Here is a 15,135-nt window from a genome sequence, read left to right as displayed (position 1 = left end):
TAACATTTGATAGAATTTGAGTGTTTTCAACACTAATGCCAAGTCTGACCTGACCAACTAGTCAAAGAGGGTAACTTGCATACAGCCCCAGACCTCCAGGAGCACCAAGGGTTTCTGGTTTATTATATACAATTTGGGTCTTAATTTGATTAATAAAAACCAATCCAAATTTTGTTAGAAATGTGTACCACTGAAAATATTAACTATGTGAAGTTCTGCACTCTCCATCTTGTGGCCCTGGGCCTGAGGCACTATGTGTTTATATCCTGCATGAATATGTAAATGTTTAATTTTACTGCTTACTTGTTAAAATAAAGTTTTTTGTCTCGAATATGTAACAGAGTAAGGTTCTCTTATTGCATTAGAACAGTTGGACTACAACCAATAGCCTTTTTATTATCAGTAGGGCTGACGTGTTTTTAATCATCAGTAATTCAGTAGGCCTATAGGCTACATTTTGTAAAATGCTCCTACAACAGTCAAAACTATCATGTATAGTGGGGGTTAAATGGGCCCAATAAGAATGCTTGGGCCCATTCTTCATCAATTTAATTTGGCTTGAAATGTCAGTTCCTTTTTCACACCTCTTATAACCCCTTTCTTCAGAGTTCAGCAGTCGTGGACCAACAGCGATCAACTCTGCGTAGATCTTGGTCCTTTCGAACGCGACTGCTGCCAAATTGAAAACAGGCACATACAGGAAGTACTTATATTTTATTTTCAAATTAAAAATATAACAGTCACGTACAAAACACAAAACTATTTCTAGACCCCAAGCGACAATAAAATGTGTCAACATATTCAGTTAATATAAACAACAATTCCAAATTTATTTTTGCATCATGGCTCTGAATGCTATTATTGCAAAATTCACAGAACATGTTATCTACCTTGAAATTTACAACCGGAAACTGTTTTAGCTAGACTGGTCTATCGCCGACGCCTACTAACAGAAAATTCGGTAAGTGAAGAATCTACTGTATATTTATCATTAAATTACATTACATTTCTTTAAAAAGTGTAAATATTTTTGACTGCACATTTTCTGCTGTCTTTCGAGACAACCATTTCTCATTTCAAATCTCCGATTTCTCAACAAAGAGTAAAATATTTCGGGCAAAGTTTAATGTGAAATGGCGGCGAATGCGGCTAGAAGGAAGTTATTATGTCAGTAAACTGAGAGCGCTGAACTGTGTCGATGCAGCTAAAGGTAGATATATAAGTATAATTAACTAGATTTGTGACGATATCTATAACAACAAATAGTTGAACGATATATTGTAGGGATCTTAGGCTGCGGAATTGTAAGTTTGGCTTTAATGTTACATGATGTCACCAAACATTAAGACCCGCACATAACGTTACGCCTATTGAAGCCAGTTGTTGACACTTTTTCAGTTTTACTGGATGCTTTTGTTTGTCAACAAGCATTATTACACGACCATTTATATTAACCTTAAGAAACAGAATACAGATATTACAATCCGAAAATGTTAAACGTCATTGTGTCCAAGAAGTAAATTCAGAGCAATGATACATATGACTAGGAGTCCCCATTGCTTTTGTGTACATTTTTTGTTGTCCATTATCGATATGTTGAGCCTTTTCCCATGACAATCTGTCTAAAATGTTAATTATGATATTATTATAAGCTCATATCTACCAGGTTTAATGGTTTATAAGTCAGCATTGAGGTAGCCTATAGTGATGTATATTGAGCCCACTATCTGATGCTTCTCCACACTGCACTCTCTGGCCCAGAGCCGAGCTCTGGCCTGCATTTACAGCTAAGCAGCCCTGGACTGAGTCCATCCTTGAATGAGAAACCATTGGTTTTCAGTCAGTGCAAATGGCCCTTCTCCTTTCTTCTGAGAAGAGAGAAAAAAAACTATTGTCCTAATAAAACGAAGGCTCCCACTCCTGCACACTATAGCGGTGTCCATTACACAGCTGTATTGGGCTATAGTATGTATAATACACATGCTACATAGATGTCAAGTTATATGTGTTGCATTCAAATCATACCACAGTGTGATTGCTTACATTACTGCCTTGGATTTGAACAACACTCACGTAGAGCTGCTAAGATTAGTCAGTTAATTGACAGAAAAATTTATTGGCAGCAATTTGGTAATCATTTTAGTCCATTTTAACAACTAATTACAACAATTATACCAGAGTTCAATGTGATGTCTTCAGACTTCTGGTTTTGTCTGACCAACAATCCAAAACCTAAAGATATTCAGTTTATAATGATATAAAATGTAGAAAAGCAGCAACATGAACAAGTGAGATCATTTTGTATTTTCAGCTACATTGTCTGACCTACTTCATAACTGCCATTTTGGAAAACCCTACAATTAATTCACAGAACCTCCTGAGAGGGAACAAAGTCCATAAAGCATATCCATTGGTGCTCGAGTTATGTTTTTGTTATTTACTGCAATTGCACCTCCTCTTCATTGCAGTTAACACTGAGAAGGAAAAGGGAAGTTGTTGAGACACACAGAGGGGTGTAACTGAATGGTGCGATTAATGCATGCAATCATAACATGCAGTTTTCTCTAATGTTCTTATAGTGCATGACATTTTCTGGAGAAGCAGCCAGCTCTTTCCTTAAGGAATGCTCAGCTGTGTGTATTCTGTGACCGACTTCAGGTTGTGTTTCTGTTCACTGTCCTTACTTAAGACTTTGGAATTTCTTTAATCTGTGTGGGAGTACAGCAGAACAGCTCAACTGTGGCGCTTACCTCAGAATTTATCTGCAAAACTATATTATAATGGATTGTACTTTAAAATTAAAAGCAATTGTGTGTTTACTCTCAGTTACAAGGTTATTAGATATGAAACCAAGAGGCAAGGTTGTTGCAATATATCACTGTAAATTGAATATCTTTGGGTTTAGGGCTGTCGTTTAGGCAAAACAACCAATGTGTAGATGTCACCTTGGGCTCCAGGAACTTGTGAGTGGCATTTGAGAAGCTTTCTGTTGTTCTCCAAATTGATTTATTGACAAATTGTTTAAGCTCTCTGTACCAAACTGTTATTTTGGAAAATTGCCAGATCAGTAAGGAAATACACTGACTACATTATATTCAGTGGTGTCTCTATAGTTTTGTCTTCCCCAGCTGGATACACGAGAGGGTCAGAATGTTAGGAACACCTCTGAATACACTGTAGTCCAGTATGACACCACCTTTTACTATGACCTCAATCATAAAGATATCTGAATTTATACATAAGTGTAAGTGTACATGGTTTTGGCATACTTAATTAGCAAACATCTTATTTGTCCATATTCTATTTTTTTTTATTTTACTTTGATGATAATGTGTAATAATCATATTTATCTTTCCTTCTTAGCATAAAAAAATCAGACAACTTTGGATGTGTGGAACTAATGTTCTGCTTTTACCACTGTCCATAGTTGATCATCAAAAGCAAAATCAAACATGTTATCCTCTAGTTAGAGGGAAGAAGAAATAAGCTATCCCTGTTGGAGGGAGCAAAGAGGGGGGTGGAAGGAATATGGGGAAGTGGAGATGCATTTCCCATAAGTCAGTGTCAGCCAGCTCCTCCCCCTAGCTGGATGAGAGCCAGCATCAGCCGAGTAGAACGGCAGAGACTGAGCTGACATGCTGGTGAGGATAAGAGGACAAACAAGACAAATGTAGCACCTAGTCTAATTCAGATGACAGGTTATTCAGGGAGGATACGCAGGAGTGAGATTGCAGTTCAGATTGGCATCTACTGGTATGTCTACACGCCCTTTGTCTTCACACACACAAAGAGTTGTTTTTGTGGTTGTGTTTATTACAGAGAGTTTTTCTTTGTTTCCTTTCCACGTAAATTCATTGGGGTGTGGTGCTGTGCGGTGCGGTGCTTTCAGAGCACCGGTGCAGCATCTTAAGGAGGAAGTGACAGTTGAATTACTTCGTTTTAGATAGCTAATCTTGCAGTGCATGAAACTGGCACACAAGGTAATGACTAAACTTAAACAGCTTTGACTGAAATGTGACCACGGTTTGATGTCAGTTTTTATTTGTACTATTGCTTGTGTTAGTATTGTCAAGAGCAAGAAAAAGCAAAAATTACTGGATTAATATTTGTTGGCGTTATGCGGTTGTTTTAGTCAAGATGTTGGACTTCCCTCTAGAATATCTGTGGTATACTGTATGTAAATGTGCCGAAAGAGCCAAAAGCTGACAGGAATATGCTGATGCATCATCCTGCAGCTTTAGTTCTAGTCCTCAATTTGTATCTTTGAAACTGCATTTAATACATATACCCAGGGCTGAGCTGTGAGCAGTGTGTCTCACTGTTCAGATTTTGCAATGTTTTTCTGATCATAACATCCAAGTCATGGGCATCATGCAGCTCTTGACTGGAAATTCAGCCTGGCCTTGCCTAATACACTGTGGTTGACTTCTCACTGAAACTGAGTACTTGCACTTAACGACATAGTTGCAACTGTGAAAACAAGGCCAGGGTTGAATTTCCTGTCTCATCTGCTGACCGCAAACTTTCATATTTCAGTTCATTTTAATGTTCAAGTGATCATTGTGCTTCTTAATTGACAGGGCACAGTCAAGTTTAAATAAGCTATAAGGAAGCACGGATTAATATGTTCTTAACCAAAGTATAAAACCTGTCATTGCTGAATGGGATTTGACAGGATGTTTTGGTGAAAACGTCTTACACTTATATAGCACTTCTTTGTCTATTTATGCATTATGCTTGCTCAAAGCACTTTACAGTATATTTACCCATTCTTCAGTTCTCACACATGCGGCCACCCTACCACTCACACCAATGGGAACCATGATTGACAAGAGTAAAGATCTTAAGTTGAATCAAGTTTGTGAATTCTTCTGCTTCTTCAACTATAAAGTTGGTTATTCAGGAAATACCAATATTAACGTCTTAGGCCTGATGGTATTTGCCAAATATCCTTAAAAAATAATGTTAAAAGCTAAATAGCAGATTTTTTAGCTTGGAAATAAGATTATCTATAATTTGGTTGTCAATATGCTTTTTTTTTTTCTTTGAGGCACTTGAACACTCACATTAGCAGATAGCAGAAATGTCATTTGTTCCATTATGGAAACACAATTTTTGCTCACACAAACTTCACAACATTTGTAAAGGTCACTCACTGCTGAGAATAGGCAGCAACCATGTGATTTACCACATAAACATGAAGCAATGACATTTTTTGTTAACACGTTCAACTAAATCGGTTTTGATGTAAAAACCTGTTGACACTTGGCAACTATCAAAATCAGTTAAAGCAAAAGACCAAACATTTGCTGGTTCTGATTTTTCAAATCATTTATGTTTTCTTTGTTGTACCAATGATATTAGCACCCACGTATTTCTGTCAGATAACGCACTGCAATCACAAGTTCTTTGGTATTCTAATGTTTATTTCTTTTGTTTGCATTTTAACAGCACAAAAACAGCTGAGAAAAAAATACAAACCTGATCCTTTCCACACAGAACTCTAAAAATGGACTTGACAGAATTACTAACACCCTCAACTTAATATTTGGTAGCACACCCTTTGGACAAAATAACTGAAATCAGTCGCTTCCTGTAACCATCAGTGAGTTTCTTCTACCTCGCTACTGGAATTTTGGACCACTCTTCTTTTGCCAACTGCTCCAGGTCTCTCAGATTTGAAGAGTTACTTCTCCCAGCTTTTGTTTTTAGATCTCTCCATAGACTCATTGCCGGCTACTTCTGAACTCTCCAGCACCTTGTCTGAAACCATTTCTGGTGCTATTTGAACTCTGCTTTGGGTCATTGTCCTGCTGTAAGCATTAGGATCAACTTATGCTAAGACCCAGGACCTTTGACGGGGACCCAATGTTCTGACACTGGCCTTACAATGTGCCCCAGAATTCATTGGTAGTCTTCACATTTCATAATGCCATACACACAGTTAAGACATCCAGTGCCTGAAGCAGCAAAGCAGCCCCAACACATCAGTGAAGCTTCACCGTGTTTGACTGTAGGGACCATGTACTTTTCTTTGAAGGCATCACTTAGTTTTCTGAAAACAGTAGAATGACGTGCTCGACCAAAAAGCTCTATTTTAGTCTCATCTGTCCACAGGACGTTCTCCCAGAAGAACTGTGGCTTCTTCAGGTAAGTTTTGGCAAACTCCACTCTGGCTTTTTTATGTTTCTGTGTCAGCAGTGGGGTCCCCCCTGGGTCTCCTACCATAGCATCCCTGTCATTCAAATGATGACTGATAGTGTGAGCTGACACTGTTGCACCCTGTGCCTGCAGGTCACCTTGAATTTGTTTGGAAGTTGATCCACGGTTCTTTATCCACCATTGGAACAATCCATCATCTATTTTTCTCTTTCGTCCACGTCCAGGAAGATTAGCTCCAGCACCATGGGCAGTAATCTTCTTGACCATGTTGCACACAGTGGACACAGGACCAGCCAGATCTCTGGAGACGGACTTGTAGCCTTGAGATTGGCCAGGATTTTCCACTATTGTGGTTTTCACATCCTCAGACAATCCTTTGCTCTTCTTTCTTTTCTTCATTCTCAAGGTGGTCCACACAACACAAAGGTTGAGTCAACTTTTCTCCATTTTAACTGGTTGCCAGTGTAATTTCTATGTTTCCAGCACCTGTTGGTTGCTACAGGTGAGTTTCACCACAAATTAAAGGAGCATCACCTGCTTGAAATACAACTATTTCTGAATATTTCAAAAAGGTGTCAATAATTCTATCCAGTCCATGTTTGGAGTTCTGTGTGGAATGGATCAGACATGGCTTTTTTCTAATGCCTTTTTGTGTTGTTCCAATGTACACAAAAGAAAAAACCATGACAATACCAAAGAATTTGATTGCAAAAATTTTCTAAGAGAAGTGGTGTGTTATCTGACAGAAATGCAGGGGTGCCAGTATTTTTGGCCATGACTGTATGTGATGGTAAACTGAGTGCCATTGGGTTTTGGACTGCTTGCTGGATGATGATGATAAATCAGGAAAATAATCGGTAGGATAATTTCATCTCAATTATAGTGTTGTTTTTATTCTTTAGCGTGGCACACAACACAGCCAGTATGGCAACTAGGATGCAGTTGTAGAGGAAAGACATATATAAGTTGCTTGTGAAATTCTTTTTTCTAGATCCAGCAGATGAAATGGCGGTGAGGCAGAGGATATTCAACTCAACAGCACCATTCTCTGGGTCAGCGCAGGCTGAGCTGAAGGGGTCATACCCATCTTGCTCAGTCGCTGACCAGGAGACGGAGGAGGAAGAAGAGGAGGGAAAGGATAGTAAAATGGGCTTTGCACAATGTAACATCTACATAACAAAAGTTCTGACACATGGAACTGCAGAGCAAGTGGGAGAAAGGCCAGTGAAGACCTCAACCTTCATTGCTCAGGCTGAATGTAAATATGTCTTTTAGATTGCTTTTTTTATATATATAATAAATAATTGTGCGAAGACAGAATTTAACACTGTGCTCTCATCAGGTGAAAGCCAGGACTCCCAGGAGTTTAGTCCATCTTGTTCTGAACGGTCCTTTGTTCCCTCTCCCAACTGCTTCACCAGCAGGTATGACATTTCCTTTGTCATTGCCTGCATTTCATACCTCATATTTGCATACACAGGTTATGCTGAACTGTTTAAGACCATGCTTGGATTTCATCTCGTTGCCATACTTCTCCATCAGTCTTTCCTCAGAGCGCAACAACGTGGCGTGCCCAACCACAGCCTCCATCCAGGAGCTGAGCAGCTCATCAGCATTGCTCACCCCCAGGAAGAAGACTAGGAGGAGACAGAAGCGTAAGGGGAAGAAAAAACAGGAGAAGAAGAAAGGGAAGCGGCGACACAGACATCGTATTCCTTCTGGAACAGTTCCTGAACAGGAGAGTGGAAGTTCTCTGGTCCAGATCCAGGTGAGAACTAGATTTTTTTTATTTTGAGCCTCACATGTAAAAAAGCTATTGAAAAGGCCATTCAGAAGTATGCTGACATAATATACTCCTGTATTCTTGAAAGTGCTTGCAGTGTTTTCCTTGTTAATCATCTTCAAGGATAAATTCAAACATTCTTTGGCAGCCGGAGGCTTAGTCTTTAGATATTCCCATGCAACACCCCAGCTTTCCTGTTTTGTGGAAGTGAGTCACTGAATTCAGACAAAGCTGCCTCTCACGGCCTTGAACGTCCAGCCCCTGAGCAAGCTTACCTGAGAATGTAAACACCATGTAATCTGATCAACCACACTGTCTGTTTGTCTCCTTAGGAGGAGTTGTCTCTTGGAGGGAGAAGCAGCCTCAGTACTTCTTGTTGTAGCAGCACTGAGAGCTCAGAGGAGCAGGACAGAGGGCCTCTTCTCTGCAGTCAGCAGATCTGCAACACACGCTCCAGCTGCTCTCCTCTGAACTGGAGGCCACTGGGAGTCTGCAGCTACTTCTCCAATCCCCATTCCTATGAGCAGGACAGCGACTCAGACTCCCACAGCAGTCTGGGAGACTGCTCGCTGGCTCTTGCTGGCCTCAGGGGCAGCGTCAGTCAGGGGGACCCTTGCTACGCAGGGCCCTTTTTCAAAGATGTAGAGAGGGATGCAAGAGAAGAGGAAGATGAGCTCTCAGCAGCTGATTCTTTCAGCAATGAGGGAATAATCTTTTACAATGAAGTATGTTCTGCTTTACTTCAGTCTACTTCCTGTCTTCTGTTTGTTTACAATGCAGTGCAACCAAGCTTACCTGTTCCTCTCTTTTCTTAAAAGAAAATTCAGCCTGTGGACTCTGAATACAAGGAAGGGAGGGAGTACGTCCTTACACGGTTTATCAAGGAAGGCTCCTATGGCGAAGTACACAGTGCTCAAGATGTCAACACAGGCTTCAAATTTGCTGTCAAAAAGGTAACACATTGCACAGCATTCTCTGTTTTTATTTTCTAATGCCCACTTTAAAAAATGTGCTCTGTGTCATTGATTAATCATTGTTTCCATTGTTTTCTGACAGATGCCACTGGAGAGGTTCACCAGTGAGGAGGTGGGTGCGTGGAGTGCCCTCAGATCTCCTTATGTGGTGGAACTCTTCGGAGTGGTCAGAGAGGGACCTAATGTTGTCCTTTTGATGGACCTCAAATCTGGTAAACAAGCCTCATTTCTGCCTTTTACACTCAGCACCTTCTGACAATACTCACTGCTGCTGTTGATGGGGAATGAGGTTTAAAATGGTTGCATGGGATGTGATGAACTAAGGACAGACACATGAACAGTAGATGCACTGTGACGAACAACCATACGCACGCACACACACACACTCCTATGGGCAATTTAGAGACACCAATCAACCTAAGCTGCATGTCTTTGGACTGTGGGAGGAAGCCGGAGTACCCGGAGAGAACCCACGCAAGCACGGGGAGAACATGCAAACTCCACACAGAAAGGTCCCGGGTGGGGCCCGGGCCCAGAACCCTCTTGCTGTGAGACAACAGTGCTAACCACTGCGCCACCGTGCTGCCCGTGCTAACAGAGTTCAAGTGTACTGAAAAACAGATGTGATTGGTGTTGAGATGTGAAAGTGGGTGATTCTGGGATGCTAGAGATGACTGTCGTGGTGTTTTGTATTGCAGTCCAAATTACACCAAACATCTATGGTGTGAGATGGCCTCCTCAATAACACAACATACCTCACACTTTTCCTTTGTCAACTGCTCCAAAACACTTCTTCACAGACCATAATAGCAGAAGAAACAGTTGAATCAGATGCTGTGAACTGGTAAATATTAACAAGGCCTGATCATATCTGTTATTTCAGGCTCCCTGGGCCAGTTGATAGTGGAGCGTGGTCGGCTGCCAGAGGATCTAAGTCTCCACTACCAGTCACAAGTCTTAACAGCGCTGGAGTACTTGGTAAAGAAAAAAGTGGTGCATCTAGATATTAAAGGTATGTTATACAAAGTATTTCTTCTTCACAAATAGTCAAAACACAAATGGCGATACCATTGATGTGTGATTTGATCCCTTAAAAGTGAATCCTTTAGGCACATAATTACTGATGTTTGACATGTGAGTACCTCTAAAATGCCTGAAACAGATTCATAAATATATACAGACATACAGTAGAAAGACATCTACAGTATTGTAGGTTTAACCTCAAATTAACCATCATCATTCAAGACTGATATGTTTAAAAGACAGGTTTTCAAAAGTATTTAAATCATTGTCAGTGTTTCTTATGTAGAATATTTTTGCGTGGTGCAACAGAAGATTTTCTGAAATGCAACATGCAGTGGTGATTTTACTTTGTGAATGTTGTTTTTATTCAGCCCGCTGCTTCTAGAACCATAAATTATCTAAAATATAAATGTTTAGACAGAGAAAGCAACAACTAAATTGCACCAGATTTCCTCTGTAATCACACAGACTTCAGATATTGGCATTGTGTCAGCTTGATATTGACTTGTTGTGGTACCTAGTGGAAAACAAAATTATACTGAGTTTTAGATTTTTAATTAGTTTTCATCAGAGGACTTTGTGCCTTTGTGCAGCTGTTGTGCGGAACACAAGTGTCATAGATGCAGTCTAGATTTGATCTGCAGCACCTGTGTTGTGAAACCAGACTACCACAGAGAAGACTACGGGCTGGGAATTTCCCACAGTATGACTCACCGCTGCTTTTTAGAAACAGCGCATGTGCACAGAATCAGGAGATCAAGAAAGAAGGGAGAACGAAACAGGGGGGAGGGTTGAGCTGGTGGGAAGAGGAGCAGGAAGTAGTTGAGAGAACAACAAGAGAAAAAGACAGAAGAAAGGCAGAAGATGAAGTATTAAAGAAAGAAGGAAACAAAAACAGAAGGGGAGCTAAGTTAGAGGAAGAACATGAAACAGACAAAAGCTGAGGGCAAAAAAAAACAAAACAGAAAAACAATTGTGCTGTTGCAACTCAGGCGCCACCTGGTGCCTGTAATGCCTCAAGAAAATCAAGGAAGTAACACAAATCTATGTATCTGCTGCTTCTTTGCTACTACTCTCCACATTCATTCCACATTAAAATGTTTTCAGCAACTGTTGTCCCTCAGAGATTTCTTTTTCTCTTTTATTTTGCTCCTTTGTCTGTAGACTTTTATGTCTGTGCACCTGCCTTGTTTCTAATTATGTCATCCATGCTGTAAATGACATAACACAAGTCACTGAAATCAACCAAGTGCCATTGAGGGCACTAAACTGTGTCAACACTATTCAGGCCATTTTATTTATAGCTCACACATTAAAAACATCAAATGTTGCCCTAAGTGTTCAGTGGAGACTGCTGCTTGTTTCCCCACAGCTGACAATGTGTTGCTGTCAGAGGACGGTAGAGACACCTTTCTGTGTGACTTTGGACATGCGGAGAGAATCGACAATCAGGGGCAGAGCCTCAGTGGGTCCAAAGGTAAATGTTGTGTATCTTTATTTGAGACGGTGTGCAATTTACTCACTTTTATGTCTTAATTCAATATTTTTCCAATGTAATTCAATATAGATCTGAAGGGAACAGAGACCCATCTGGCACCTGAGATTGTAAAAGGGGAACCCCGCGGAGCCAAAGCAGATGTGTGGAGCAGCTGCTGTATGCTACTGCACATGCTCAATGGGTGTCAGCCTTGGACAAGATACTACACCTGTAGACTTTACCTGAAGGTATCTTTCACAGCAACATATGGACACTACAGTGTGCTGTTTCATCACAAATGTTCAGTCTGCTCTTCACAATATTCACATCAGACCCCTTGACCAAGTCCACTTTTTGTGATGGTTACAGATTGCTAATGAGCCACCGCCTCTGAGAGAGATCCCACCTGACTGTAGCTCTCTCACGGCTGAAATAATAAAAGCAGGTCTCCAGAAAGATCCAGTCAAGAGAGCATCAGCATCTGCCCTGAAAGAAAAAACTGACAGAGCCCTGAAAGAAAGTAAGTAAAAATGAGGGGTATGTCTTTGCTGCCCCCAGTTGAAATTACATCTTCATCTACAGTGTAAGTTACTGTGTTTGTGTGATTGCAGTTGGAGGGCTCACCAGCCCAGTTAAGGGGCCCTACACAGAGCCGCTGTACATTGCCAACAAACCTCCAGACTCCCTATGGCTCACCAGTAGTAATGTTGAATATGAGGGCGAGGAGGAACATCAAGAGTATGTTGAGAAAGTGATCACACCAGGTAGGAGGACAGAACAACCATATAACTGTGATGAAGACCAGGAGGCTGATTGTCATGAGCCAAAGCGAGGCTCACCTTTCTGTCTACAAACCCTGAGCTCCGAGCCAAATCACAACAAGGGCAACAATATCTCCACTGTGCCTGAACTTGAGCTACAGAAGCTGGAGCGAGGTGAAGTTTCTTTGAAGGTTGTGTTTATTTTCCTATGCCCAGTCGAGGGTATTGAACTCGGCTCACTGTTATTTGCAGATTTCTACCTGAGCAGTCTGTCCCAGCCTCAGTCTGCTGAGATGCAGGAGCAGCTCTTGTCTTGTCTCAGCAGTGATCCATATTCCAATTGGGAACCTTGGGACAAAAAGGTAATCCAAAATACCCAACAAAGTACAGCTCTAATTAGCATCACAGTAAGCAGAACGTTAATGATTGGAGAGATCTTGATCACTGATAAATAAGGTGTTTTTATTGTAATGACATTATATGATAATTTTTTGATTGAGAATGAAAATTTGAGCAGTTTGACTTGTTCAAAGCATCAAGATTTTTTCATGTAAACAGAGTTTATTTAGTTTTCATCAGTTTTGACTGAAGTATTAACAGCCCTACTGTTTTTGTGTTTCTTCTTTTTTAAATGTATCCCAGGACTCTGGCCGCTGGTCCCTGAGCCCAGGAGATGACTACAGCTCCGGTGTCTTCTCCTGCAACAGTCAGCCAGATGTGCAAGTCGTCGGTATGGATTTGCTCAGTCACACACAGCTACCACCACCCTGTTGTTTTGAAGGTAACACTAAAAATGATTTGTGGCTCTCTCTTAATCTGTTTAATATAGTACCACACTGTAACATGTGATGCCATTTCCCTTACATCATGTGTCTATGACTGGCTCAGGGGTGGATGTGTGCATCAGAGACTTCAGGAGGAGAAGCATCCGGATCAGAGAGACACGCCGGGTGAAAATTGGCCACATCGCCACTGGAATCAGTGACCAGGTCAGGGCTAACTGCATCATATGCTACTGTATCAAGATGGCAATTCATGTTTAACTCTTTCAGTGTTTGGAAAGAGCGAGATTGTTTAAATGTTATGTGTCTCTCCTTTTTAGATATCTAAGAGGGTTTTCACTCTGGAGACCCAACAGGGCCAGCAGATTGCTCACGATGAAGAGGTGCAGGAGTCTGGTCTGGAGCTCTGCTGTGTTCCTGCTCCAGACTTCAGTCCTGGCTGGAGGTGGAGAATCAGAGATGGGGTGCTGGAAACGAGATAGAGCCCACAGCTACATCGTTCCATCGGCCCCAGTGTCATCTTGATCATTAAAAATGTGTACTTTTCATTTGTCTTGCTGTATGAGGACCATTTTTTTAATCTGTGAACTGCCTTTGTTGTTTTAAATGCCTTAATAGGAAATTGTTGTTTGGCTTTTGGTCAATTAAGCGCTTATGACAAACCATTGAGCTTACTGTAATGTTTACATATTTCCTCTCATAGGAGTCAATAAACAGTTTGGTGAACTACAGTGTGCTACATTACTGACCTCACCTATTTATATCATTCACAATCTAATCTGTAATACCATAGTGATAGTTGAGTATGAACATCATTCCTAATAACATCATATGAAGTTAGACATGTAATTACCATTTCTAGGCTGCAGTTTGAATGTGTTTTAGGCTGTCTGTGTATGAAAGCTGTGTAAATCAGGTTTGTTCTCCACCTCTGGTAAGATGGTGATCTTATTCAAACAGGTGTTCTGCACATACAGTGAGGAACAGAAGTATTTGAACACCCTGCGATTTTCCAAGTTCTCCCACTTAGAAATCATGGAGGGGTCTGAAATTCACATTGTAGGTGCATTCCCACTCAGAGAGACAGAATTAAAAAAAATTTTAGGAAATCACATTGTATGATTTTTAAAGAATTTATTTGTCTTGCACTGCTGAACATAAGTATTTGAACACCTGAGAAACAGCAAGAATTCTGGCTCTCAAAGACCTGTTACTGTGCCTTGAAAAAGTCCACCTCTACTCCACTCATTAATCTAAATTAGTAGCACCTGTCTGAGCTCTTTAAAGACACCTGTCCACCCCACAGTCAGTCAGACGCCAACTACTACCATGGGCAAGACCAAAGAGCTGTCAAAAGACACCAGAGACAAAATTGTGGACCTCCACAAGGCTGGAAAGGGCTACAGGGCAATTGCCAAGCAGCTTGGTGAAAATAGATCAACTGTTGGAGCAATTGTTAGAAAATGGAAGAGGCTAAAGACGACTGTCAGTCTCCCTCGGACTGGGACGCCATGCAAGAGCTCACCTCGTGAGGTATCACTGATTATAAGAAAGGTGAGGAATCAGCCCAGAACGATAGGGAGGAGCTGGTCAATGACATGAAGAGAGCTGGGACCACAGTTCTGTCGGTAGAACACTACGCTGTCATGGTTTCAAATCATGCATTGCACAGAAGGTTCCCCTGCTCAAGTCATCACATGTCCAGGCCCGTCTGAAGTTTGCCAAAGACCATCTGGATGATCCAGAGGAGGCATGGGAGAAAGTCATGTGGTCTCTTCATGTCATTGACCAGCTTCTCCCTTGTAGTTCTGGGCTGATTCCTTACCTTTCTTATCATCAGTGATACCCCACGAGGTGAGATCTTGCATGGCGCACCAGTCCGGGGGAGACTGACAGTCGTCTTTAGCCTTTTCCATTTTCTAACAATTGCTCCAACAGTTGATCTATTTTCACCAAGCTGCTTGGCAATTGCCCCGTAGCCCTTTCCAGCCTTGTGGAGGTCCACAGTTTTGTCTCTGGTGTCTTTTGATTGCTCTTTGTTCTTGCCCATAGCAGTATTCGGCGTCTGACTGACTGTGGGGTGGACAGGTGTCTTTAAAGAGCTCAGACAGGTGCTACTAATTTAGATTAATGAGTGGAGTAGAGGTGGACTTTTTCAAGGCACAGTAACAGG

General features: G+C 41.2%; 1 protein-coding gene across 3 annotated transcripts; it reads left to right on the top strand.

Moving 5' to 3' along the window:
- The first annotated feature begins 876 nt into the window (after nucleotides 1–876).
- On the top strand, nucleotides 877–13,687 carry map3k14a (mitogen-activated protein kinase kinase kinase 14a). Of its 3 annotated transcripts, none has more exons than XM_020607439.1 (16): nucleotides 877–961; nucleotides 7,154–7,420; nucleotides 7,505–7,586; nucleotides 7,705–7,930; nucleotides 8,278–8,670; nucleotides 8,764–8,898; nucleotides 9,002–9,131; nucleotides 9,803–9,931; nucleotides 11,315–11,419; nucleotides 11,510–11,667; nucleotides 11,789–11,939; nucleotides 12,031–12,354; nucleotides 12,433–12,542; nucleotides 12,823–12,961; nucleotides 13,069–13,169; nucleotides 13,283–13,687. In XM_020607439.1, the coding sequence occupies exons 2-16, from the start codon at nucleotides 7,168–7,170 to the stop codon at nucleotides 13,442–13,444; spliced, it is 2,598 nt and encodes an 865-aa protein (XP_020463095.1). In that variant the 5' UTR covers nucleotides 877–961; nucleotides 7,154–7,167; the 3' UTR covers nucleotides 13,445–13,687. The 3 variants fall into 3 exon arrangements, with proteins under 3 accessions (XP_020463095.1, XP_020463094.1, XP_020463096.1); XM_020607438.1 differs by lacking the exon at nucleotides 877–961 and adding an exon at nucleotides 1,117–1,210; XM_020607440.1 differs by lacking the exon at nucleotides 877–961 and adding an exon at nucleotides 3,460–3,753.
- Nucleotides 13,688–15,135: the final 1,448 nt, after the last annotated feature.

This window comes from Monopterus albus, unplaced genomic scaffold (genome assembly GCF_001952655.1).
Source record: "Monopterus albus unplaced genomic scaffold, M_albus_1.0 scaffold85.1, whole genome shotgun sequence".
NCBI lineage: Eukaryota > Metazoa > Chordata > Actinopteri > Synbranchiformes > Synbranchidae > Monopterus > Monopterus albus.
The sequence above is the reverse complement of the archived record's forward strand: the minus strand, read 5'-3'. Positions and strand labels throughout refer to the sequence as shown.